The 27,089-nt window shown below is 42.0% G+C and overlaps 1 protein-coding gene, 1 long non-coding RNA gene and 1 pseudogene across 2 annotated transcripts in view; all 3 read right to left on the bottom strand.

Moving 5' to 3' along the window:
• Positions 1-1,465: 1,465 nt before the first annotated feature.
• LOC109201436 (NACHT, LRR and PYD domains-containing protein 12-like) overlaps positions 1,466-27,089 on the bottom strand; it is a 58,333-nt gene continuing 32,709 nt past the window's right edge. Inside the window, exon 8 of the mRNA XM_025903377.1 lies at positions 1,466-1,658. Within this exon, the coding sequence (XP_025759162.1) occupies positions 1,481-1,658 (178 nt within the window). The 3' untranslated portion in view covers positions 1,466-1,480. The remainder of the gene's footprint in view (positions 1,659-27,089) is intronic.
• On the bottom strand, positions 6,101-7,867 carry LOC109196692 (protein NLRC3-like; annotated as a pseudogene).
• Positions 7,916-16,956, bottom strand: LOC112844171 (uncharacterized). The gene is made up of 4 exons (XR_003216819.1): positions 16,729-16,956; positions 14,171-14,336; positions 8,051-8,292; positions 7,916-7,935 (listed from the first exon to the last, which is right to left on the bottom strand). It is a non-coding gene; the product is annotated as an uncharacterized LOC112844171 (long non-coding RNA).

Raw genomic sequence — 27,089 nt, forward strand, 5'->3', positions numbered from 1 at the left:
CCAATACAACATCATTTTCCTGTTCGTTTGTTTTTGTTTTTTCTCTTTATGTTTAATTACAGGCTGCTTTGCCAGCCCGGAAAGCCGAGGCTGACCTGGACTCCTGCTCTCCCCTCTACCATCTCTGACCCTGACCAAACGCTGCAGCAGCTGGACCCACAACAACAACCTGAAAATGTAAACAGTGCTGCAGGAAAGCGATCTCATGCAGCAGAGACGGAGAGCGTTAAACTAAGGCCCATTTCACTACACGGGGGAAATTTCCAGACAGCTTCAGCTGACAGAGCTGTGACGAGACGCCCAGTAGGCCGGAATGAAAAGTGGGGCCGAGCAAAAGAATGCTGACCTTAATAACTCTGCATTAACACTGTGCAGGACAGTGACGGACCACGGATGATCGGGCAGCAAAAAAGGCGTGCCAGAGACAGGAGGAGCAACTGAGGTCAGAAGGCACCTCAGAATGGACAAAAACACAAAAGGGGATGGCACGTAGATCATTTATGTGCTTCAGCTCTTCTTACATTTTACCACCAACACGTTTCAAAAGAAGCAGCTTTTACTTTGAAAGCCAACTGTCTCTGTTTCCTGTTTTCATAGTTGATAATGGAACAAGTTGATGCTTCAGTGCATTGAATTGTGTTACACAAAAATAAGCAAAGTGTTCACGTTGTTCAGGCAGAATCGAGCGTTGAAGAATGAACTCACACGTCAATAAACATTTTCATCAGCACGAGCAGGACAATGAAAGCAGGAAATAACCCCAAACTGCCATTTCTCATTCTACGACTTCAACAACCGCACATGAATTATACTTCATACACAGACCCACAGTCTCTGACTGCTCTGAAATCTCACTGACAGCCAATAGAAATCAAGAAAAGTCCAGACTGACAGTCTCTGTGGGGTTAGGCAGCTCACGCTGCGTTCAAGTGCATCACAAACTATTGGAATTGGATCCAACTTTGTGAAGCAGATTTCTTCTCAGCTGCTGTTTTGAACATTTCCTCATGAACTGTGTTAAACTCTGTAAATGAACTGAGAACTATTTCTACATTTGAAACTATGGATCCGTTCACTTCTGTACGTTAGTGTATAAATGAATGCTAGACTGGGCTCCATGGAAACACTTGGACTGGTGTCAGCTGCCTTCTTTCTGTAGTCATTCCAACAGAGTCCTTTCTCTTCTCCAGCTTCTGTTTGAAATCATCTCACAGAGCCTGAATCCTGCTTTGTTGTCATGTTTGGGCCTGTGTTGGGCTGCTCTGTGTTCCTCTGCTTTAACACACACCTCACCACAGCAGCTGTGTGGGTCGTCTCTGTAGCAGCCAGATCAGCTTCTGATACATGAACATCATCACAGCTCCTAACTTCACCTTTATTTGCTTTGACATTCATGTCTTTCTTTTCTCTGTTTCCACACAAGCTCAAAGTGTCTGCAGCCTGAAATATAGAAAAACAACAACAGCTGCAGTCAGTGAACTCACCTCAGAGTCTCCAGTCGACAGTTTGGACTCTCCAGTCCAGCACACAGAAGCTTCACTGCTGGATCCTGCAGCTTGTTCTCACTCATGTCCAGCTCTGTCAGATGGGAGGGGTTGGACTTCAGAGCTGAGGCCACAACTTCATAGTGAGTCTCTGAGAGTCCACACTGAGTCAGTCTGTGATTATAGAAAATATAAAATGTGTTATTATAAAAGAAGAAATCTGCATTATAAACACAGAATGAATGTAAATGAAGACAAAACAGAGTGAGGTCATAATCTGATGAACATCTGCTCTTCACATCTGTGCTTCAGCTCCTCTTACTGTGTTCAACATGACACAATGATTCAGTCTCTCTCAGACCTTCAGACTTTTAATGAGAATCTTTGTTTGGCTTTAATCTGCAGATGAAGGAGGAAGATGGCGTCACATTTAGGCTTCCATAATATCCACAGTCTGTCAGTGAGATCTGATCTAGAGTCAGAGTGAAGACACACATTTGGACTGTGTTGAATCCAGAACATTTTGAATGAGTTCAGCTCAGTGAAGAGTTCGAGCTGCAAAGATGATCTCTGTTTGCTACCTGCTGCTGTCAGGTATGACTGCCATAATAAACATGGTGAGTGAGCATGAAGGTGCAGAGGAAGACTCTAGTGTCATTTTTTTAATGGTTTTTTAAAGGATTTTTAAGGGTTTTCATGGATGGTTTAAGTGATTTACAGCAGGACACTTAAACATGTTGATGGACGTTCTAAGAACATATTCACTGATATGAAACATGTCATTGAACTATCAGTGCAAACATGATGGAAACAGCTGTGACTGCATGGATGTGACACACTTCAAATCTGCTCTCCACTCTTGGATTTGGGATCCATGGAGCTGCTCTGTGCTGTGTCAATAAAGGAATGGTGTGGAAGGTCGCAGCGTACGGACACAAACACTTTGAGGTTACGGCGTAAAAACTAAACAATCAGCTCTGTGATTAATGAGGACATGAAGTCAGACATTCTCATTAGGAGCAGCAGCAGGAATGAAAGTTAATCCATGTGCTGCTGTGACATCAGCGTTAGCCCACATATCTGACACACGTTCAGTCCAGATGTCAGCAGTGTCTTCTCACTCGCTTTGTCCCAGTGTGGGCAGTAAGAGGGCACAGCTGGTTCACCTCTGAGCCCTCACTCTGAACCACAGCTCTGTCACTCATCAGTACATCACACTGAACCAGAGGCTTCCTCAGCACCCTCATCCTCACTCACCATGTTTATGTATCTGACCATTTCATCATTAACCACAGAGATGATGAACTCAAAGAGCTGAAGGACACACACACACACACTCTCTCTCTCTACAATAACAGCCCACAGTTGTTCACTAGCTGATAAATTGCTTAAAGAAGAAACAGACAGAGTGATGGTGGAGTCAGGAAAACCATCACAGATCAAAGAACACAAAGGAAAAGCTCAGATGGTGACTGCTCTGGATATTTGTTACTGTTTTTAAGGTTAAGGTTACTTTATTTATACCCATAGGTAAATTTGTTTTACAGAAAAATGATAGCATCCATTCAAAAACACATAACAACAACACAATAACATATATGTAGTACTTGAACATTTCGACTCAAATCAAAAACCATTCATATTATTCTTGAGTTCAGTGACAGCAGCAGGACAAAGCTGTTTCTATAATGCTTTGTCCTGCATCTTGGAAATACAAACCTCCGTTCTCAGGAAAGAAGCTGAAATTCACCCCGTAGAGGATGGGACCCATTTTTAAGAATTCATAATAGGGGTGGGCCGTATCATACTGTTCACGGTAATACCGGTGTAATGTTGGGCAACGATAAGAAAATGAAATATTGCGATAAAATATGGGTAAAATGCGCATGCGCAGTGCCTTTGTTTTCATACACACATGGCGGTGACGCAGAATGAGAAGAGCAAAAGTGGATTGTTAAATGAAACGGATGAACCAGAACTGGTTTGTAAAAATGCTGCAACTTCAGTGGTGTGGAACTGGTTTAGCTTTCGCCCATCAGATACACAACAAAGCACTATTTTTGGTAGAGCATGTCAGCGGGCTGTCGTTCTTACTGTGTTTTCTGGAAAATACGGTGCACTTAAAATCAATCCTTTGATTTTTCTGAAAATCAACAGTGCCCCCTAATAATCCCGTGTGCCTTATGTATGAATTCTGGTTGTGTTTACTGACCTCAAAACGATTTTATTTACACGGCGCTCAAAATGTTTCAGTACGACTTTGCTAAGCTACGAAGCCGCAGTGCTTGATGGATTGTCAGAGCATTACGGCTACCGTAGGCAGGAGCCTCGCGGAGTGATAGGTACTGTGCTTCAACATAATATTACCGTATTGTGTGTGTATAACCTCTTTTTAAGTTTTGTGGATATTATACATGGTTATGCTCAGGATATGTCGGTCACTGGAAATGCCTTTTGGTTAAACTGTCAGCAAGGAATTTGCATTTGCACTGTTAAATTTTTATATAACTTTAATGCACATAAAAAACAGCTGCTTGTTTAAGTGAAAATACATTGATGTTGTTTTTTGCACTAATAAAGTTGTGGAGTTGTAAAGTATTTTGTCTGGTGTCAATTATATCGTCAGTTATATCGTTATCGCAAATTATCAAATGTATACCGTGATAAATATTTTCGGTCATATCGCCCTGCTCTACTTGATAAAGCCATCCTCTGGACTCGGGACTGTGACTCACCTATCAGACGACTGGACTGTCTCACTCTCTGACTCAGTGAGTTTTCCTCTGTGACAGAGGTCTGACCGAACCATGCCACCAAACAAAAAGATAAAACAGACTCAATAAAAAAACGAAGTTAAGAATTTTTGGTCAATGTGGAAATGAGCAAGTTTCCTGAGGCAGTCAAGCCCTGGTGACCCTTTTAACAGACTGATATGCAATTCTCGTCAAAGTTCAGTTTTTCATTGATTATGGTCCAAAGATATTTATATGATTGCACTTGTTCTATTTCCTTACCTTTAATTAAAGTGACTCTGTGCCCATTTTGTTGTTTCCTAAAATCAATCACCATATCTTGTGTTTTAGATATGTTCAGTTGGAGACTCCTCCCACCACTGAACAAAGTCATCAATGACTGGACCGTGGTTAGTTTCACCCTCTTTCAGTAAGCTGACAATAACAGTCATCTGCATATTTAATTGTGGCCCTGTTTTCATATCTGCTCTGACACATGTTTGTATAGAGAATGAATAATAAGGGCGATAAGACGCACCCTTGAGGAGAACCTGTGGAGGAGAACACTGGGTCAGACTGAATCCCATTTATTCTCTTTGTGACCTGTCAGTTAAAAAATCTAAAATCCAGCCCAGCAGGTTTTTCCTGATTTCAAACTGTTCTAAAAGTCTTTTAGTTAGTTTAGTCATCTATTGGGCCTGTATGCAAACTGCATTGGATCCAGCTGACCTTCAGTCTCTTTCATAATCACATTTCTGATGATTTTTTCAAAGACTTTCAACACAACTGAAGTGAGGGCAACAGGCCTGAAGTCATTTAGAGTTTTTGGACGACTAGATTTAGGGACAGGAACCACGACAGCTTCTTCCCACAGAGAGGTCACATGCTGTACTAATATTATCAGGACCCTGGCTCTTGTTGACATTAACTGTATGAAAGGCCTTTTTAACATCGCTGAGTTCAATGATAAAGTGCTGAGTGTCTCTCAGTTTCTGTTTCAGTTCCAAAATATCCTCGCTAAAATCAGAAGAACTAAAACGACATAATCACATTCAAGTGTTTGCAAAATCTTTGTCTGATCATCTAAAATGATCTGACTGCTGCTCTGAGGATTTTCAAACTAGGGCTGGGACGACGCGTAGACGTAATCGATTACGTCGACATGTGAAATACGTTGACCTAAAAAAAATGTGCGTCGATGCGTCGTCACTTTCAAAACAGACACGGTGGCAGCGAGTAACGGCAACATGAGTGAGGCAGCCGCAGTCAACTTAAATCACTCCACCCGAACACGCAGTTCTACAGTATGGGGATATTTGAACAGAAAAGGAAGTGATTCAGGCGTTTCCCGGCTTTGTAAGGGTGAAATGGCCTATCATAAAAGCACGACCGCTATGCACCAGCACCTCAAACGACGGCATCCAGGAGAAGCTTCTGCTTCGGAAAAATGAATCGATTAAGAAAATAATCGTGTTGCCCAGCCCTATTTCAAACCCTGCTATGGTTTTCATACAAGTCCAGGCAGACCCAAAATGTTTGGCAGTGAAATTGCTTTCAAGGTTTAACTTCAGATTTCACTTCACTACAAAGAAGCTCTCAGAGATTCTTATTTCTGTCTCTCTAACAGGAGCGACTGAATGACCAACAGCAACAGCAGCAGATTTAAAATACCGCCCCCTAATGACACAACACAGGTACTACATGTAGATGTGAGTCTACAACACACAGCATACGACTACCAATGCAGGATCATGCTAAGTGATCAACAGAAAATATCATTTTATTTGAGAAACAAACTAATGAGAGTCGTTTAGTACTGTGTATATCTGAAGAACTAAACTACTAATCTACACTAATTAATGATGTTAATGATCACATCTGGACTCACCGAGCCTTTCTGCAGTTCCTCACAGCTGCAGTCAGTCGACGTCGTCCCTCTGCTGATGTGTTGTACTTCTGCAGGTCAAACTCATCCAGAACCTCCTCTGACATCTGCAGCATGAAGGCCAGAGCTGAGCACTGGATCTCAGAGAGTTTCTCTGATCTGTTCTCTGACTTCAGGAACTCTTGGATCTCCTGATGTACTGAGAGGTCGTTCATCTCCATCAGACAGTGGAAGATGTTGATGCTTCTGTCAGGAGAGATTTTACCACTGTTCATCTTCTTCAGGTTGTTGATGACTGTCTGGATGGTTTCTGGACTGTTCTCTGTCTGACCCAGCAGACTTCCTAAGAGTCTCTGGTTGGACTCCAGACAGAGGCCATGAAGGAAGCGAACAAACAGGTCCAGGGGCCATTTTTACTGTGGAGGGATTTCTTCATGGCTCGTTTAAGGAAATCATCCAGAATACATTGGTAATCATCATCTTCACCATCATCATCATCGTATTCCTCCTCCTCAGTCCAGTCTCTCTTCAGGAAGTTCTTCAGCACCTCTGACTTCCTGTTGGTGTAACAGTGGAACATGTAGACTGCAGCCAGAAACTCCTGAATGCTCAGATGAACAAAGCAGTAAACTGATTTCTGGAAGATCACAGACTCTCTTTTGAAGATCTCTGTACAAACTCCTGAGTACACCAAGGCCTCTGTGACATCCAGACCACACTGCTCCAAGTCTTCTTGGTAGAACATGATGTTTCCTTTCTCCAGATGTTCAAACGCCAGCCTCCCCAGCTTCAGAAGAACTTCCCTGTCAGCCTCCATCAGCTCCTGTGGACTCGTCTCATGTCCCCATGGTACTTGTTCTTCTTCCTCTTTGTCTGAACCAGCAGGAAGTGTGAGTACATGTCAGTCAGGGTCTTGGGCAGCTCTCCTCTCTCCTCTGTAGTCAACATGTGCTCCAGAACTGTAGCAGTGATCCAGCAGAAGACTGGGATACTACACATGATGTGGAGGCTCCTGGATGTCTTCATGTGGGAGATGATTCTGCTCAACTGCTCTTTATTTCTGAATCTCCTCCTGAAGTACTCCTCCTTCTGGGCGTCAGTGAAGCCTCGTACTTCTGTCATCCTGTCAACACATGTAGGAGGAATCTGACTGGCTGCTGCAGGTCGGGAAGTTATCCAGATGAGAGCAGAGGGAAGCAGATTCCCCTCGATGAGATTTATCAGCAGCTCACTGACTGATGACTTCTGTGTGACATCAGACACAGCTTCCTGTTGGTGAAATCCAATGAAAGTCTGCTTTCATCCAGGCCGTCAAAGATGAACAAAAGCTGAGAGACAGTGAGCTGCTCTGCTGTGACGCTCTGTAATGTTGGATGGAAAACATGGATCAGCTCCAGGAGACTGTACTGCTCATCTCTGACCAAGTTCAGCTCCCTGAATGAAAGCAGAACCACCGCACTGATGTGTTGGTTCTCCAAGCCCTCTGCCCAGTCCAGAGTGAACTTCTGCACTGAGAAGGTTTTTCCAACACCAGCGACGCCGTTGGTCAGAACCACTCTGATGGGTCTCTGTTGGTCAGGGAAGGCTTTAAAGATGTCCTGGCAGCTGATTGGAGTGTCATGGAGGGCGTCCATCTTGGAAGCTGTCTCCAGCTGCCTCACCTCATGTTGGGTATGAACCTCTTCACTCTGTCCCTCTGTGATGTAGAGCTCAGTGTAGATCCTGTTGAGGAGGGTTCTACTTCCTGTTTCATCACTTCCTTCAGTCACACTTTCACATCTCCTCCTCAGACTGATCTTATGTTCATCTAAAACCTCCTGCAGACCAACATCTGCTGAAAGAAAGAAAAACAATGAGACTAAAGAGAAAGAAAACTCTTCAATGTCTGAACAACACAACAAGAAAGTTTTCAGAAATGAGTCCATCAGCAGACAGATGTTCAGTCTTACTTTGTACACAGCTGCTCTGACTGGCCGTCTGCAGTCCAGCTCTGGTTCTGGATCTTTCTCCACACTGGGGACAGGAGGAGTCTCCTGATGAAGCAGACTGGTCCCAGTATGAGGAAATGCACTGTCTGCAGAACCAGTGTCCACAGCCGGTAGAGACTGGATCCTTCAGGATGTCCTGACACAAAGCACAGCAGGACAGCTGCTCCTCCTCACAAACACCACTGCTCTTCCTCTTCCTCCCTCTGTGAACACATTTCTTTATCACTAAAATCATTGACTGTCAGTGACAAACATCCAGATTTGATGACACTGTGAAGAAGCTCTGATGGTCACAGAGAAAAGTCAAAGTGGAGAAACTTGTGTTTGAATTCAGAATCAGTGTTTCCTTTGCTGTTCCTGTCTTATTAAACACAGAGTGATCAGCCTACAAACTGCACAGTAAAAGCCTTCATCACAGAGCTGATTATGTCCTTCACTGGATGTACTGGAAGTCTGGGATCCATCACTTTGAACTGACCTTTGACCTCCTCTTAAAACTGTGGTGGAGCAGCGGTGTCACATTCAGAGCTTTCAGCTTTATTTTGAAAGAGTTCAGTCATCAGGAAGTGACCTTCTGAGTTCTGATTTTCGTTCTATTGTTTTACAGAAGTGAAGAAGAAGAACTAAAAGCTTTGAAATGATCTGAGTGATATTTTTTAACATTCCCACCAAATTGAGTTCAGCCTCCAGCAGTAACTTTGTTTCATGATGCCTCCCTGATGATGTGATGTTTGACTACAAACCTGTTTATGTGTTAGACATTAATCACATGAACACAGGCAGAAAAAAGAAGCCAATGAAACAAATGACAGAAACGTGTTCATTCACTGCCATAATCCATGTTTTCTATGTACAATGTTTGTAAAGAACATGTGTGCAGCGCTTTGTTCTGAGTATCCTCAGACCATCCAAGTCCTAAATCAGAAATGCTCCCCTCATAGCATCACCATCAGGGTTTAAAACAGGACCTTACATCATGTTCTTGTCACACTGTCGTATTTCAGATCATATCTGATTCATTATGACGTCACACGCTGCTACACTGATCCTGCTGCTTCATTACTGCTGATATTACTCTGCTCACTCTGTTCAGTTACTCTGTTTACATCACTTTGCTCATTTGGTTGTTCTGCTTGCACTGCTCTGTCAGTACATGCTGTGCTAATGTGGCACAAAGCAGGTTAACATTACATCTGCACAATGTTTCATTATTTCATTTAATGATTGTTTCTAATGTTTTGTCCAGTCACAGGAGCAGCTCAGCACATTTCACGGTGTTGTACGTGTTTGACGATGCCTGTGACAAATAAACAGCCTCGGACTCTTCAATCTTCTACATTTCTTTGGAGATCAGCTCAGTGGCCTGTTGAGACCATCTTTCTGATGACTCAGTTCAGATTATTATCCTGATACTTTCTTTTAAAATGTGATGAAATCATTTATCTGATGTTCTGGCACAAATACACCAAAACAGTCCCAAACAGCATAAACCACCATGTTACACACAGTGTAATAAAAATACAGGCAACTACAAATAAAAACACTTTTAAAATATAAACTGAAATTGTAAAGTGGTCACAGAATTTCAAACACCCATAAATGAGTCAGCAGCTCTCTTACATGGTCAGCTGAGCTCCATGAATGAAGAACTTTGTTGGTGCAGGTTCATGACTGAAGACTGGAGGAAGTATGTCTTTGGACCAGTCACTCCTCACAGACACACAGCTGGATACTGGAGACTGTGACCTCTGACCTCTGCAAATACAACCACATCACATTCATATCACATGAATTACTGATTAATCTCTGTTTAAAATCTTTTAAGCAGCTGCAAACACACAAACTGGATAATGTGATGGTTTCTGTCAGTAACAGTTATCACAGATTAGAGTACAGACGGCTGCAGAGACGTTCACAGCAACACAGAAGAAATCATTACCTTGGATTGCATTACTACTAGGATTAATACTAGAGATGGCACGATACCACTTTTTATGTCCGATACCGATATCATAAATTTGGATATCTGCCGATACCGATATGAATCCGATATAGTGTGTTTTTAATCAATAAAACTGTTTTTTTAATATCTTGCTGCATTTTGTATAAGTTCATACTCAAGTTTAAATAAACAACAACACTAAAGCTATTCTGTTATACCTGTATGTAAAAAATATACTGCACCCAAAATATTTCATAGTTCAGCAACACTGATCAATCTAATAAACTTAAACCTGCTCCATCCTCCCTATTCTGGTATTTTGAAGAGTACTTAGCAGAAATATTAAGCAACCTAACTAATAGGGTTGCAAACTCCCAACAAAAAAAAACAAAATAGGGAACCACCCCCCACCCTCCACCTCATGATGCTTAATCGACCTAATCATCTTTAATTTGATGCAGGGTGAAAAAAAATGCACAGAAATAAATTATTTTTCAAGAATAATTAAATAGATTCAACATCTTTCTTCTACAGAATTGCAGAATTCACAGATGGTACCTTCCCAAAGGAAAAAGACTATAGCTTACTAGGGTATATTAGACTTAACAGTTACTATATACAGTAATGGACGTCTATACATTTTACATCAGATTAAAACTTTGGGTGTAAGATTCAGATAATTATTTATTAAAAGCTAGACATTTTAAATGAGAATAAGAAAGAAAAGTATGTCTTTGTGCCCCCTTTTCCCTGTTCATGCCCTATCGGCCCCCCTGGCTGCACTTTGCTAGATCCGCCCCTGCACAGTTACCAGCCGTCAGCTACGTAGAAAAGGATCCTGGTCTAGAAAGTAATATTAAATAAATTCTAACAACAGCTTATCAAGGTTAAACATGCTGCTGTTGTTCAGCCGCTGGTTTCCTCTTTCTGCTGCAAAGTGGGCCAAAAACAAAGAAGAGAGACGGACTCGCGACAGAAAAGCCGATCAGCTGATCATTGATCAGTTTCATGATTGAAGTAGCAGCAGGAGAGGGAGAGAAGAGGCGGACGCTCCATATATCGGTTGTTAAGTTTAACGCGGGAACGCTTTACAAACATTCCAAGGTTTGGAGGCCTAACTCCCCCCACCACTTCCCCTGCCAGTGGCGGACGCCCTCAGACATCGGTGCGTTGGTGGTTCTTTGTGTCCGGGGATGGGCGTCCAGGTACACACCGGCTCACTCCTTGGTGGCTGCTTATCGGGGCCTGGAGCCTGAACTTCGGGGTGGGGTGCCCTCAGCCTCTCGGCCTGGGGCTCGGTCACTCTGGCACAGCTGGCTGCCGTCGGAGCTCACGGGCACGTCACTGCAACCCCCCCTGGCTTCTGCTCCACAGCTGTTGAGTGACCCCTCATCTGGGACTCTCCTCAGCTCTTTCTGGGATAGTGGCGCGGCTGCCCCTCTGTTGGTCTTCCTTGGTCTCTTGTGTTCTGAGGGCCTCTGGATGTCTGGAGTTTTGATCTCCTCCATACCTGCTTCATGCCCTGGAGGACGGGGCAGTGGCCCCCCACACCCTCTAGGTGTCGAAATCCAGGCCTCGAGTGCTTGCAGGTTTTAGATGTGTCCTTGAACCAACACAGCTGATTTAAATGTCTAAATTACCTCTTCAACATGTCTTGAAGTTCTCCAGAGGCCTGGTAATGAACTCATTTGATTCAGGTGTGTTGACACAGGGTGGGATCCAAAACCTGCAGGATACTGGCCCTCGAGGCCTGGAGTTTGACACCCCTGCTCTAGCAGATCATTACATGAAGGAACCTTTTAAAAACAAGCGCGTCCATGCTCACAGGTGCTCACACACACAAACTACACCCTTTTTGGCTCCTACCTCAAAGCACACTGTGCGCTGTCGATCTTACGTGCTGCACAATAATGTTTAATATTTAGTATTTACTGTTATATTCCCATATATCATTGTGATGTTGTTTATTCTATTGCTCTCGTTTTCTTCTGCTTGTTCTCTTTTTTCTTTCTCAACAGGTGATCGATATATGTATTTTTTGTCTGCTTACTCTGTTGTTTTTGTTTTTTGGGCATCTTTCTTTGCCTTTAGACAATAACTGTGATGGCAAAAGAGCCAAACGGGACAGGCAACAAAAAAAAAGAAAATATGAGCCGAGTTACGCATGTAGCAAGTTTTGTGAGGTGTTTTTGATATTTAATGGATCGGATTACATTTTTTATTTCTCACCGATATCCGATCCAGTAATTTGGTCAGTATCAGACCGATACTGATACGTAATATCGGATGAGTCCATCTCTAATTAATACTAGCATTATCGTACCCGGACCACCATTAGGAATCATTTATGATGTCACTGGCAGAATACATTTATAGAAACAACCTTTGAACTCTGGCTTAGCAGCTCTCTTACATGGTCAGCTGAGCTCCATGAATGAAGTTCACTGTTGGTGCAGGTTCATTACTGAAGTTTGGAGGAAGTATGTCATTGGAACAGTCACTCCTCACAGACAGACAGCTGGATAGTGGAGACTGTGACCTCTGACCTCTGCAATTACAACCACATTGCATTCATTTCACATCGATTAGTATACCACAAAAGGCATGCAAGAAACACAGTATGAAGGCAAACTTCTGGCTTCAATAACATTCAATAGGTCAGGTAGAAACTTTTCTCAGATTTGATTCATGTTTTTATAAAATGATCCAGCTAAAAAAATATACCATTAGGTCAGGGGTCAGCGACCTTTAGGACCCAAAGAGCCATTTGGACCCAGTTTCCACACAAAAGAAAACTCTGGGAGCTGCAAATACTTTGCGTACAGCAACCGTGTGTGAAAAGTGGTCAATAAAGAGATCCTGAAAAGCGTGTTCATGCAAACATCGTCGGGTCTGCCGTGATATGTTTACAATGGGACTTCTGCTCCTGAACCTCGGCGCACAGCGTCTGCAAATCAGGGCTGTACGAAGTCACTTTCATCTTTACAGGACTGTAAGCTGTCATCTGTGAGGCGTGAGCGGTGTTTGTTTTTAACATAGTTCACGGAGGAGCTGCTGACATAATGTGGATCCAAAGATCCATAATTGGCCTACCTGGGGTTGAAAGTCTCGATATATGCACGGTGTTTCCGCGGGTACACCGGCTTCTGCGAGTGTGACGCTTATTTGAGCGATGAAAAAATAATAAAATATAATTTTATTTTTATAGTTCAATATCACAGTAATCTTCCAATTTAGAACTACAAGTTAAAAAAGAACTAACATAAATAAAATACACTTCAGCTAAATACTTCTAATTTATTGTCCCAAACCAGCGGAGCCGCGGGCTGCGACCCCTGCATTAGTGTTGGTCAATGTCGCAACTGAACTGAAAAATAAAATATTTTGGTCCAAAGAAACAAAGTCACCATTAATACAACACAACCCCCCCAAAAAGAGCCATGTAGACCCCGGGCTCTGTGGGTCTGGTGCTCAGAGCTTGTTCCTGTGCTGCCATGATTACTGCCTCTGTGCTGCCTTTCAGTCCAGCTTTGTTCAGCCACTGGTAGGATTTCTGGATGTCAGCCACTTTCTCTCCTGCTGGTGGTGCAAACTGTGTTCTTCTGACTTTCATTGGACGTCTTTGTCCAAAGCGACAGATGAAGGGCAAAGTAGATGCATTTGCATCAGCAGGAAAATGCGCCCCAAACTAGCATCATCATCATACAACTTTAACTACTGCCACTAAATTACACTTCATACACAGACCAGTGTTAGGTTAAGTTATGATGTCACTGGCAGAACACATTTATATAAACAACCTTTGACATCTGAGTCAGCAGATCTCTTACATGGTCAGCTGAGCTCCATGATTGAAGAACATTGTTGCTGCAGGTTCATGACTGAAGTCTGGAGGTTCTATGTCTTTGGACCAGTCACTCCTCACAGACACACAGCTGGATACTGGAGACTGTGACCTCTGACCTCTGCAAACACAAACACATCACATTCATATCACATGAATTACTGATTAATCTCTGTTTATAATCTATGAAGCAGCTGCAAACACACAAACTGGATAATGTGATGGTTTCTATCAGTAATAGTTGTCTCAGATTAGAGTACAGACGGCTGCAGAGAAGAAATCATTAGAATCTTACATGGTCAGCTGAGCTCCATGATTGAAGAACTTTGTTGCTGCAGGTCCATGACTGTAATGTGGAGGTGTTTGTGTGACCCCATCACTCCTCACACACACACAGCTGGATGCTGCAGATGCTGCTCCGTCCTCTTCCTCCATCTTCTTGATGTCAGGGTGGAGTTAGTCTGAGAGGTAAACACACACACTCAGAGGTGCTGTTGTACTGGAAGCATCACACTGACGGGTTTCTAATGTTGGAGCTTTGGCCCTAAAGTCCAAACCAGTTATTTTAGAGGCTCAAAGTCTTTAAAAAACACCAAAACCATCACATTATTTAATAAGTACATGATCAGGTGATGAAGGAACTCAGTGTGTTGGGATCATCATCATGCTGAGGAGCCCACATGTTACGGCTCCTTTGGAGAGAAGCTGAGGATCCCTGCAGGAAGTGAGCTCATGAAACCAAACTGCTGTTTGTGAGCAGGATGACTCTGTGTTATTGGACCTGCTCTGTGTTCTACATATGATCAATACTTTCAATATCTTTAAATGTGTCATCTTATATTTGTTGCACTTTGTCACATCTGTCTTTAAAAATAGATTTTAATGTCACTGAGAGTTCTTTTCTACCTTTATTGATTTATTTTGGAATAAATTAAATATAAAGTCAAAAACTGCCTGCAGCTTCTGCTCTGTGACAGGAAACTACTGTCAGGCTCAAAATGACTTCAGATTATTCTTCACAGAGTGTTTATAGATTACAGGACACGTTACAGTTTTACTGTCGCCATTTTAGTTGAAAAAAAGGCTGTGATAAGGTCTTACTGTGAATCTAAGCGCTCATTGGCTGATAACTTGAGACTGACAGGTGGTTATCCAATCAGCGTGCGGCCTCATACGGACATAAAACTCTTGAAGTTTGTTTCTGAAGGATTTTCAGATCAGACCTGATGTTTCTGCTACAGCCTGTTTACCGATATAATCAATATCAGATATCAGAGCAACAGAAACGTCGGTGATCAGGACGCCGGGACTGAGAACAGGAAGTGGCTCAAACGTCGCACTTTCATAAAGTCAGCCTGAACTCCTGTGACGAAGTTTCTGTCACCATTTTAGTTTTTAAAAATGCCGTGATAAGGGCGGGTCTTACTGCGAACCTACGCGCTCATTGGCTGATAGAGCTGGGCGATATAAGATTTTTTCATATCACGATATGTTTTTTTCATTTCAGGCGATAACTATATATATCACGATATAAGCCAAATAACTATATTTGTAAGATTTAAATGTGCCCAAGTAAAATATGAAATAATCAGCAGCTTGTTTTAATTAAAATATTTATTTCCCATAATAAGTTCAACAGGGTAGATGTACTTAAGGAACATGAGACTTCAGTTTCAGATAAATAAAGGCAAATATTGCAAACTACACAAAAGGCAGCCGCTAAAGCGTTTAAGTTTCAAAATAGAACAAACAAAACAGACTAAATTGTCAATTCCACTTAGAAACAAAATTTTAGTTCTAAAAATAAATCTTAGGTCGTTTTACAGAAGAACAGACAAAATTGACTAACTTTTGTCAATATCAAATAAACTGAGAACTAAAAGGAAATTCTCAATCTCTCCTTGTTGTATAGCTTAGCTTTTCAAACAGTTTTAACAGTTACTTTAGTCTGACAAAAGCCAAATGACGAATTAGCGCTTTCAGTCAGAGATTGAGCATGCACCGCTTTATTGTATTTCCAGACTTGCTTTCGGCACAATTTACAGTGCGCGCTACTCTGTTTTTTGTCAGACTTGAAATAGCCGAAATACCTTCATACTACAGAACTTCTGTGGCCCTTCCGTTCGACAATCTCTCCGGTATTGGAACCATCATCGGTTTTTTCTTCGGTAACCTTCGCTCACGCTGTAGGTTGATTTTTCTCTAGTCGGCAAACTCATTTCCTTCATTACCCGGGCTGCATGGCTGCAAAAACAAATACACATGTGCGCCTTGGCGCTTGTGCTGTACGTAACAAGTCACGTGATGCTGCGGCTGTGATTGGTTCGGCTCTGCGCTACTTAATTTGGATTGGCTGTTCTTTTTTTTCTTGTTTTTAAGAGGACAAGAGAGATGAGGTCTATCGCAATAGTTTAATTTTTCTATCGAGAAAAAGTTATTTCGCAATACATATCGTTATCGTTTTATCGCCCAGCTCTATTGGCTGATAACTTGAGATTGACAAGCCGTTATCCAATGAGCGTGCGGCCTCTTCCGATATAAAGTAGTTTCCTTTGAAAAACCAAAGTCTGATTATTTTTGCCTCCACGGACGGAGCCTGTTGTTCCCGCCACAGAGACACAGTAATGTCAGAGCGGTGTTAACACTCACCTGCCTCAGCACAGCTCTCACTCTCCTCCTGCTCTCTCACACTAAATGGAGGCTCAGCTAAACTGCGCACTTCGCTTCACTTCCTCTTTACTTACAGGAAACCAGCGCTCAGAGGACCGACCGGCCTCACGTTTCACCCACAGACACGAACAGCGTGGAATTATTTTATGTCATAAGAAGAAACATATTCATGTTAACACTCACCTGCCTCAGCTCCACCTTCCTCCTCCTGATGCTCTGAACGGAGGATCAACGCTTTCACTGCTCCTCCCTAAACACAGCTGGGACTTGTAATTTTCACCTTGTGACTTGTAGTTTTTACCTTCCGGTGCGGTTTTCGTCTTTATTTCTTTGTTTATGTTCAAGTGATTTCGATCATGTAAACAAAGAAAAGAAATAACTACTATACACAATCAGAGCTACATGTCAGTGTGGCTTCACGTGTTCTGATTCAGTGACATATCGAGTGGGAGGAAGTGCACACGGATTTAATCCCAGCCCTTCACCACAGTTTATCAGACAGGATCTAGTCAGCTTCCTTACTGATATAATCTGCATAATAACAACTAACGTATTTACAGTATCATATATACACCACATAAAGTCACATTATTATCATGTCATCATGTTTTTGTGCTTCCACACAACAAAGCCTCCAGTTTGAAACAGTTCAAACTCTCCCTGTGAAATAAGCAGCTGGACCTTTCGCTGCAACACACTGTGAGACAAACTGCACACAGACACTTTGTGCTGCAACTTTAGCAAATCGGTTTGATGTTTGGAGGCTCGCAGTGAAATGACACAACAACTCCCCTCAAATGCTTAAAGCAAAAGTAACAAGTCTGTTTTGAAAATGTAAGAAAATAAGATAAGAAGAACTTTATTGTCATTGTAGTTATACAACGAGATTTGTTTGGTAGCTCACAGAGGCCAGCAGCAATAAAACAAGAAGCAGCATAGTAATAAATAACAGTGGTAAAAGTATGAGATATAAAGTAAAGGGAAGCCACTTAGCACGGTAACAAAGAAAATGTAATAATATTTATAATATACGTTTGAGCGCAAACAAGAAGTAGCAGAGCCCAAGAAGTAGAAAGTACAGATATTTGTTTAACAATGTAGGGAGTAAAGATAAGAACTACTCAGAAAAAACAACTCAGATACAGTACAGACAACTCTGAATTGTACTTAAGGACAGTAACGAGGTATTTGTACTTCAATACTTCCCACCTCTGCTGCTGAGGGAAAATATCTCCTGATTTTCTTCACCTCACACTTTCATTTACACAACTTCCTGCAAATATTTCACAATAAAAGCATAAGACGGAGGGCTTTTAATGTGAAATAGACACAGGAAATGATGGGTTTGTATAAAGAGTGTAACACAGTAACTAATGATGCTTATTAAACACGTGGGATGAGCCCAGGTGGGTCATGTTCAGGTAAACAGTCACTGTTGATGTGACTCAAACAGGAAGTAGGAACTCTGATCTTAGTTTGGAGAACTTTGATTGTTTTAGCTGCTCTAAAAATATCAGGATCTTTGCTGCCCCCGACTCCAGTAAATAGAATTATAGAATAGAATTCAACTTTATTGTCACTGCACATGTCACAGGTACAAGGCAACGAAAGGACAGAAGAACAAACACAACATCTCCCTGCTCTGACCTCTGACCTCGGGGGCTCCAAGCAGCCAATCACATTCTAGCTGGGCTCCAAATATTCATGTGTGCCTTCATGAGTGTTATCTGTATATAGAAGCTTCTGTATTCTCTGACAGGAAGTGCTCGTATATCTGTGAAGAGCAGCTCTGTGATCTGCTGTCAGCTCTGCAGTCTTTACAAGCGTCTGTGGATGCTGTGCTGACTGGCGCCCTCTTGTGGACATGTGAACATATTGCTTGTGGTGTGAGGCCGAGGGTCCCAGCAGGAAGCGCCTTTATGGCTGTTGTTTGGCTCCTGTGGGACTTTCTGAAAGAGTGTGAGTGAATTCCTGGAGTGCTGCAGTGTTTCTGACAGCAGACTGAGCTCAGATGTGTCTGCCACCGAACCCTCAGTGAAAACACACCAAATAAGACGTGAACTGAAGCAACATGGCCTTCTGCTTTGTGCTCTGTACAATAATCATATTCATGCTATTAATTTCAGACAGTAACAGATCAGCTCAGCTTCCCCGTTCTCCCCAAAGAGGCTTAAACATGGACTCCACTGTTCCCTCAGCTGTGGACTTTCTTGGAGCTCCAGAGATCCACCCAGCAAGGTTTAAAGGTCCTGCTGGTGATTACCTGGGCAGTGTTTGACCTGTGGCTGTGTTCAAATGTGTTCACACCTGAATCCTCACAGCTCCAATCACGTCTGACACATCCTGATAAGAATACTTCAATCAGTAAAGTACTCGAGTAAATGTACTCTGTTACATTCCAGCACCGGTCCTATTCATGCTGTCATCCAATGGGGTCGGTGCCCCCACTGTGGACACGCCCATTGTGTAAGGGCGGGGTTTAAACTTGATTTCAGCAGAGCTGAGAGAGAGGACGTGAGGAAGAAGAAGTGATCAGGACGAAGCAGCTCACTCGAGCACGCGTTTGATCCCGGTGCGTCTGAAGTCGTGGGAGAGCGTGGACGTCTCGTACAGAGCGGCCCTGATGGCGCCTGGGAGAGGTCAAAGGTCAGTTTGAGAACATCTGGAGCAGAACCTCCACACCTGAAGCTCTGAAGCCTCCAGCCGTCATGATACACTGAGACGTTTGAAGCCTCTCCAGTGTCGTGCCAACATAGGTTTCCCCTGTCGGGAGCGCACACTGGGCTGTCCAAATCCCGGACAAACAGCGTCTGTCATTCGTGATGTTTAGCTCACAAACTCTTCTTCTAAAGAAGAACTCCTCCTGAAACTTTGGAGCTGTGAGCTCTTTATACAGTAAAGTTACAGAATCATCAGGGAAACGTCGTCGGTTTGTAACACAAGAGAACAGAACGTGTCTCATGTTCTCTGTGACCCACAAACTGAACGCTCATGTACCCACACTCGTCTTTCACCGTCTCACTAAAGTAAACCTCACTACTTCCACGTCTAGTTGGTTGGAAAGGAGGCGGAGCCAACTGGACCCGCGCTCCTGACGCAGGTGAAACACACTCTGTCGGGGATACCTGCCTCGGCACGACACCTGTCCAGGAAGTGTTTGGAGTCCTGGTGATAAAGAGTCAGGTTGTGTTGTACTGACTCTTATTCTGAAGGAGCCTGTCAGGAAGAGGACGTTTCCCCCATTAAGGTCACTTTCAGCAGCATCATTACAGATATTTGATGTTTTTTGTTAATCCAAGGTAAAGTGTTTGTTGTGTGCTGAGAGGATATTACAGCCCTGATGTCAAACCAGTGATTTATGGCCCCTCATTACATGATTTATGACTTAGGAAGTAAGAAAGGAAGTAATAAAAGTTAATGGCATCATATAATTATGATATTTCATAACTCGTTAGTAATCAATAATCAATAAGAAGAATGATGATGAAAATATGGCGATGGAGTAGCAGCCATCTCCAACTCCTCCCAGACCGTCAGTAAAGGAGGGGGCTCTTGCTTTAACCAATCAGAGAATGGGGAAGGTGAGATTTAACCTGATCCCTGTGAAACTGATGTTTGGGGGTTTTGACCCCCACCCTCGTTATAGCGGCAACCTTCGGTTTTTCTTTGCCGCTTCTGCAGGACGTAAAGTTTCTGACTCGTGCTCTTCGTTGAATCGCTTGTACGCCTTTCATTAGCAAAAACGAGGCGAAGGAAAAAGGGGCAAAAGATTTATTACCATACAAACCAAAACAATACAAAACAAATGCCTCCGGCAGGAGCTCCGTTTACATTCCCTTTATGCTACAACGAAAACAACATTAAACATTTATTATTTATATGATCTCAGTATAAACCACTGAAAGCACACAGCAACATTTCTGTTTCCTCTTTCCCAGTCTCACATTGGGAATGTCAGACACTGGAAATGTGTGGACCAAAAGGCACCAAGTGGCTCTAAAATAAGTGCTGCGTAGCTCAAATGTCACAACACAGGTGACCAAGATGAGGCAGCCAGGCTCCCTCTGATGCTGTCAGTGAATGTCAGTTTATTGTGAGTCAAAGATCGCACACAGACAGCCTCCTGAGGACACAGCAACACTATAGAAACAGCATGGAAACACTAGAACTCACAGCTCTGCCTCCACATTTGATGTTTCAAACCATCTTTTTGAAGAAATGAGTCCCATTGATATCACAACTAGGGCTTTGAAACATTTCCCCGATTCAAATCGATGTTGCTTTGAATGATGTGATATCGATTCATTCAATCCTAAATTCATTTTTTACATTTAAATTTCACAAAACTATTTCAACAAGCACCAAACAGCTAAAAGAACAAAGCAGAGCATGTAAACGCACAAAGATGTAAACACAAAGCGCTGATGGTCGACCCGACGGCAGGTACAGGACACGGCGTCTGGAATGAAAGCCGGCATTTCACAGACTGAAGCTGCCGGTTTCCTTCTCCATCATCCGGGTAAAAGCAAAAGAAGATCAAAGCTTTACTTTGATACACATCGTCATTACTTCCCTCTTACTTTTGCTGCTTTGCTTCCATCACGATACAATCACTGCACAGCTCCTTCTCTGGATATGTCCTGAGAAAGGAGGAGAATTAGAATATTTCTGACTTCCAAACTTGAATCCAATCGGGGATCAAATGGGAATTGAAGCAGTTGTAGGAATTGAAATTGATACTCAGCTCTTATCACATTGTCTCATTATTTTGCTTGCAAACCAGGCGAAACAGTATTTAATGAGAACATGCAGCAAAAACTGAATCATAAATCATCAAAGCAGCCGTAACAATAACACAAACAACATGTTTAATCAGTAAAAAATATTGTGAAATAAAGAAATCACAGGGTAAAATGATTAACTAGGCAAGTTTTTCTTTATTTAAAATGTTTTATTTACAATATTGTGTATTAATCAGGTTACAATCGAACTAAAAAGGGAAAAACGAACATTTTAAAGGTGTTATTCAGTTTTTCCTCATGCAAATCTTTAGATGCCTTTTTTAGAAAACCAAAGTCTTGATTAAGCTGCATGAGTGCTCACTGTGTATGTTCACAATGATCAGATGAGAGTTTAAAGCTGTTTTATATTTAGTTTGGTTCTAATTGGACTCGATTCACAGAAGATGAAGCGTTTGAAGTGAAGTTAAAACTAGAATTTCTTAGAGAGACTCGGCCTGAAAGAGTGAAACCCGGATGTGAGATTTTGTGGCCTCTGTGTGACTGTTGGTGGGTCAAAAAGGTTTCAGCTGTGCAGCCAGACGTTACTGAGCGAGCCACCGGTTGAGAGGCACACTTCTCACAGCTCCTTCCTTTGGTCACACTTTAACAGAAACATTTAGAGGCTTTAGAGATATTAATATTGATACCACCTCTACAGAGGTTACGCTGTTGTGCCAGAAACTGATTTCCAATGTTTCTGTGTATGTTTTATGTGTAATATCTGTGCGTATGTTGGTAAATAGACTTTGGTGAACAGAGTTTACAAAGAGCTTTTATATAGAATTAAACAATTATCTGTTTTTCAAGTATCTTTACAACTGTGTGTTATTGTACTGACATTATAACCAATCCGCTCCTTTATCCCCACTTCAAATATTTTTACTGAACTATTGTAATATTTGCTGCTGTCCTCTTGGCCAACTTACTCTTACAAAAGACATTTTTAATGTTAATGAGATTTTTTTTACTGCATAAATAAAGGTTATATAAAAGTCACTGCCAAAAACTGATCGCAGCTTCTACCTTGTTACACGAATGTTGTTTGTGGCTCCAGATGACTTTATGTCATCCATGAGGGATGCATTTGACATATGTTTCACATATTATAGCCCAACAAGTTACTTATAGCAGTTTAAATACCAGCAATCAGTTTTTGGCACAACACCGGTGTCTTGCAGGTTTTCTATTTTAGAAAGTTTAAACCTCAGCTTCATAGAAGTCATGCGGTCGTGAGTTTTGCATAAACAAATGTGTGCAAAGCTCAATGAAGTGCAGCAACATTATAAAGAAGAGTGAGCCTAAATGACTCCCCAATGATGTGTCAGACTGATAGTCATACAGGAAACAAGGACTCTGAGCTGTTGCTGCTAAAGGTGCTTCTATAAGCAGCTGAATCTTGGAGTGGACTTTGGTTTGTCTGCTCATAAGTTGGTGCTTCATGATGAGAAATGAACTTGTGAACTGGTTTAAGCATCAGTGCAGTGGCTGCTACATTCCTTGATGTATATGTCAAAGTTCAAAATGAGCCATTTGAATCAGCTGTGTTGGATCAAGGACACATCTAAAAGCTGCAGGACAGCGGCCCCGAGGCCTGGAGTTCCACCCTCAGTGCAGTGGAAATAGTCTCGTGCCAGTCTTGCTGCTGCCTTTGAGTCTATATTGCCCAACACTGTGTGCACACATGTTTTTCCTTCCTAAACAAACACACATTTGTAAAGGAAAATTGAAACTGAACTCACAGTTGGCGGTTAATCGTTACATAGTTTAGATGTACAGCGAGAGACGCATTTAGTGGGACTTTGACACCAGCACAGATTTTCTTCTTCTTCCTGTTACATTATTGACATATACTAGATATTCTTAAGCTAAGCAACAACAATCATGTCTCTGGTACAGGCACTTTCCACCATGCAGGTTCAGCTCAAATGTGACTTGAAACTAATTCTGGGTTTGCGTTCCATAAAGGTTCATTTCATCTGGTAAGTTAGCCCCTGAGGTAACAGTCTATGTCAACACAACATACTCACTGACTCACACTCAACTTGATTGATAGTGATTTCCTGAATTAGGCAAAGCGCACAGAGGAAATTCATTTGCATCTGTTTGTTTTCACAATCACTGAAATCCAAGTTGTTGTTCTTGACACGAGTGCTTCAGTTATTTTCTCATCAGTATGTTAGGACACAAAGGATTCTGTTGTGTGTCCATCTTTCACACTCTTAGATTGTGTAGACATGAATGCAGCTGTCAGATTGTAGGCCAGTTTCTTTGCACTGTAAGCATTGATTGGATGCTACTGTAGCAATCAGTGCTTCCACACAACGTCCCTGCGTAAACCCTCAGACACACAACAAACAGATCAATAGTATCTGAAATTCAGAGTACGGATCTTTTTACACACAGAAAATCAGCTAAATGGCTTTCGTGTGAGATGCACATCATGTTTGCCTCATAAAAGACTTGCCCTGTATGGATTCATTTCTTTGGACTGTCACGTGGAATTGTCACCTAATATAACAGGTCCATCAGTAAATGGTGTCTATCTTCAGTTTCTGTCTCCTAGATTTGGTCCCTGTCAGGTTGCAGCTGAACAGACAGTCATATCATGCAGAGACTGCATCGGACTCTGATGCTCGTATGATCGCGTTTGTCATGAGTGGTCTTGTTGAAACTTTGCATAAACCTTGCCCAGTAAACTGTGAGTGCTAACATTTCTATGGCATATGCAAATACTTTAGACAAATGCCACAGTTGTCTATATTTGTATATTTGACAGTTTAATGAAGCATTTAGAAATCAAAGGTCAGATTAAAATGCTGTATCACAATACAATATGTTTAATATCACACACAGCATGAAAGTTTGCTAGTGTATATTATACAAATATTACAGTATGTTTGTATAACTTTACCCCCTCCTAGTTTTAAGATCCAAATTTTGTCCCACACTGATTTGTGATCAGTCCACTAAATGAAGATGGAGGCTCTGCTCTTTATTTCTGTGTTTCTCTGGAGAATCCTGGTGACATGATGGCTTTCTGTCTCTAAACACACATGAGCTTAACTCAGAATGAACATGATCAGAGTTCATTGAAAACTCTGATCAGTCTTTTCTAAGGGTTTCAAGCCTCTCTTTGTTCTTGCTACAGTTCTGTGTAATTATTAATAGTTTTGCAGATGTTGGCCTCTGCCTGCAGTGTTGATGTGGGTAAAGGCTTTAACAGAACAAATACAATAAATCCAAGAATGAATAATAATGATCAGCATGGATTAGCAGCAGCTTGTAAACTGTGGAGCATTAATGCCGCTCCAGCTCCTGTAACCAAATATAAACCGTTGGGATGAGAGTTAGCTCAAGCCAGCAAGAATGATGTGTTCATGCTAGCGTTAACAGTGCCTATACACACAGCGACACACGGGGGCGGGGCCTAACTAATAATGAAGATGACTACAGGCTTGGAGGTGTGATGAAGTCGTTCCATCACGCTCACTCACTATTCTCTCAACCTTTGCCTTCACGGGGCTGCTGCATCAATGTACCTGGGATTACCGTAATGATGCAAATATGAAGGAAAAGCGCAGAGTTGCTGCTCTCAGGAATCATTGGACTTCTTTTAATTGAGGAAATGGATCAGGAGTTACGGTAGTTACAGATGTTTAATACAACCCTAGAAAAGAGCTTTCTGTAGTGCTGTGCCATACGGAAAGATTTTTTATGTATCCGATACAAATACAGGGCTGATATGATCTATACTTTTAATGTGGATGATGCATCATCAAAATGCCAAATTGTTTACATTTTCATGACCTTTAAGTTGTTTTTAGGGGGCTTAATGAGTTCATTTAGTTTGTAGCCCATAGTTTAAAAACAGTAATCACACATTCTCCCTTTCTTTAACAGCAACACAAAAGGATAATTATAGTCCATTAAATCTGAGCCATATTATATTCAGTATATTTATTTTAATTTCAGTAAATGTTTTTATTTAAATGACATGTTTCAGTGAGATAAATGTGTTATTTCAAGGTGGTTGTACAGGGTGGGCTATTTCTCTGGATACAGCGTAATAACATGTGAATGGTTGGTGATATTAAAGTCCTGTTTGTGGCACATTAGTATATGTGAGGGGGAAAACTCCTCAAGATGGGCGGTGACCATGGTGGCCATTTAGAAGTCGGCCATCTTGGATACAACATTTGTTTTTTCAATAGGAAGAGGGTCATGTGACACATCAAACTTATTGGTAATGTCACAAGAACAACAATGTTGAATCTGCTGTAAAACATTAAAGCAGCTCTGACGTGTACCTAATAAAGTGGCCAGTAAGTGTATGTTACTGAAATTGAATAAAAACTGTGAACACATTTGTTTTTCTATTATTTGATGTTCAGCATTAGTAAAAACATGTGTGACGAGCTTTGATTGTAAAGAGCTGAACACTCCTGATCCTGTGCGATGTCACTGTTGTGTGATGTGAGAGCAGCTGTGAACAGCAGCTGTGAACAAACCTGTAAAAAGTCTTTACAGAAGACATTTTGTAAAGTTTACATGTGTTAGTGTGAAGTTTCCTCCATATCAGACAGGAAACAGCTGCTGCACATTCACAAAGTGGAAACATTCAACTTTCATGGGCGCAGAGCAGACTCACCGCTGCAGAGTGTTGTTACACTTTAATGTCAGTAGATGGCAGCAGGAGACCACGGTTTAATCTCGGCACAGCAGCCAATCAAACACTTTCTCGTTAAAGAATCAAGCTTGACACAAAGAAATAACCCTAACCCCTAACCCATCAAGTATACGCTGCTTTCAGGTGACGTCACACCAGATGCCTGTGACACTGTCATGTTTCTGGGAGCAGTGGTCACTTCCTGTGAAAACAACCCACCTGCAGCCCTGACTGCTGACAGTGCTGCATTAAACATCAATACACTTATTACAGTCTCATGAGTTTCCACGGTGGTTGGTAAAAGCTCCTCAGAGACACAAATGTTGTTTGTATGTGAGGAACATCCTGATGAGCATGCGCAGTGGGCCACAGAGAAACAGAAGCACAGTGTAACTCCACTGGAGGGCGCTCTAACATATACACGTGACTGTCTGTGGAAGACGAGCTCACTCAGAAAGAAAACTCCGACACATTGTAGATGAAGGCATTTTATTAATAGAGGAAAAGAATCTCCATCATTTTACAAACCACATCTGTACCTGTTAAAATAAGCGATAAATATAAATTCATAAGAATCCATGTGACAAATCATCCATAAATATTTATATCTGTACACTGTTTACATTTTCCCATCGATGTGTTAATATTCAGATGTTCAATCCTTCATATCTCACAGTGACACAGACAGCTGTGACATCACATTCATTCCCCTATGAAGACTCTCCGGTTCCTCCTGATTGGTCCTCTAAGGAGTCGGGCTGAGTAACACAGCCGCTACATAACAGTCACGCTGTGAGTGACACAATGTGGCGCGTGATAGCAATAGAGAAGTATTTGAAAAGAAAAAGTAGTCAGTCTGACCTGATCCTGGAGAGAACTCTGAGCCAGGCCCTGCAGGATTAGTGGTCAGAAGAAAGCAACAAAGGTCTACTGAGGACAAACGGAGCCAATTCCACTATGCCTGGTGCACGGGGAACAATGATCAATACATTTCTGTTTGGTGGTGTGCCATGTGACTTTTTTAATGTGAAACATGTGCCGTGGCTCCAAACGTTTGGGAAACACTGATGTCGGACCTTTAAAGAAAGACAAATGTG

Source organism: Oreochromis niloticus, linkage group LG3 (genome assembly GCF_001858045.2).
Source record: "Oreochromis niloticus isolate F11D_XX linkage group LG3, O_niloticus_UMD_NMBU, whole genome shotgun sequence".
NCBI lineage: Eukaryota > Metazoa > Chordata > Actinopteri > Cichliformes > Cichlidae > Oreochromis > Oreochromis niloticus.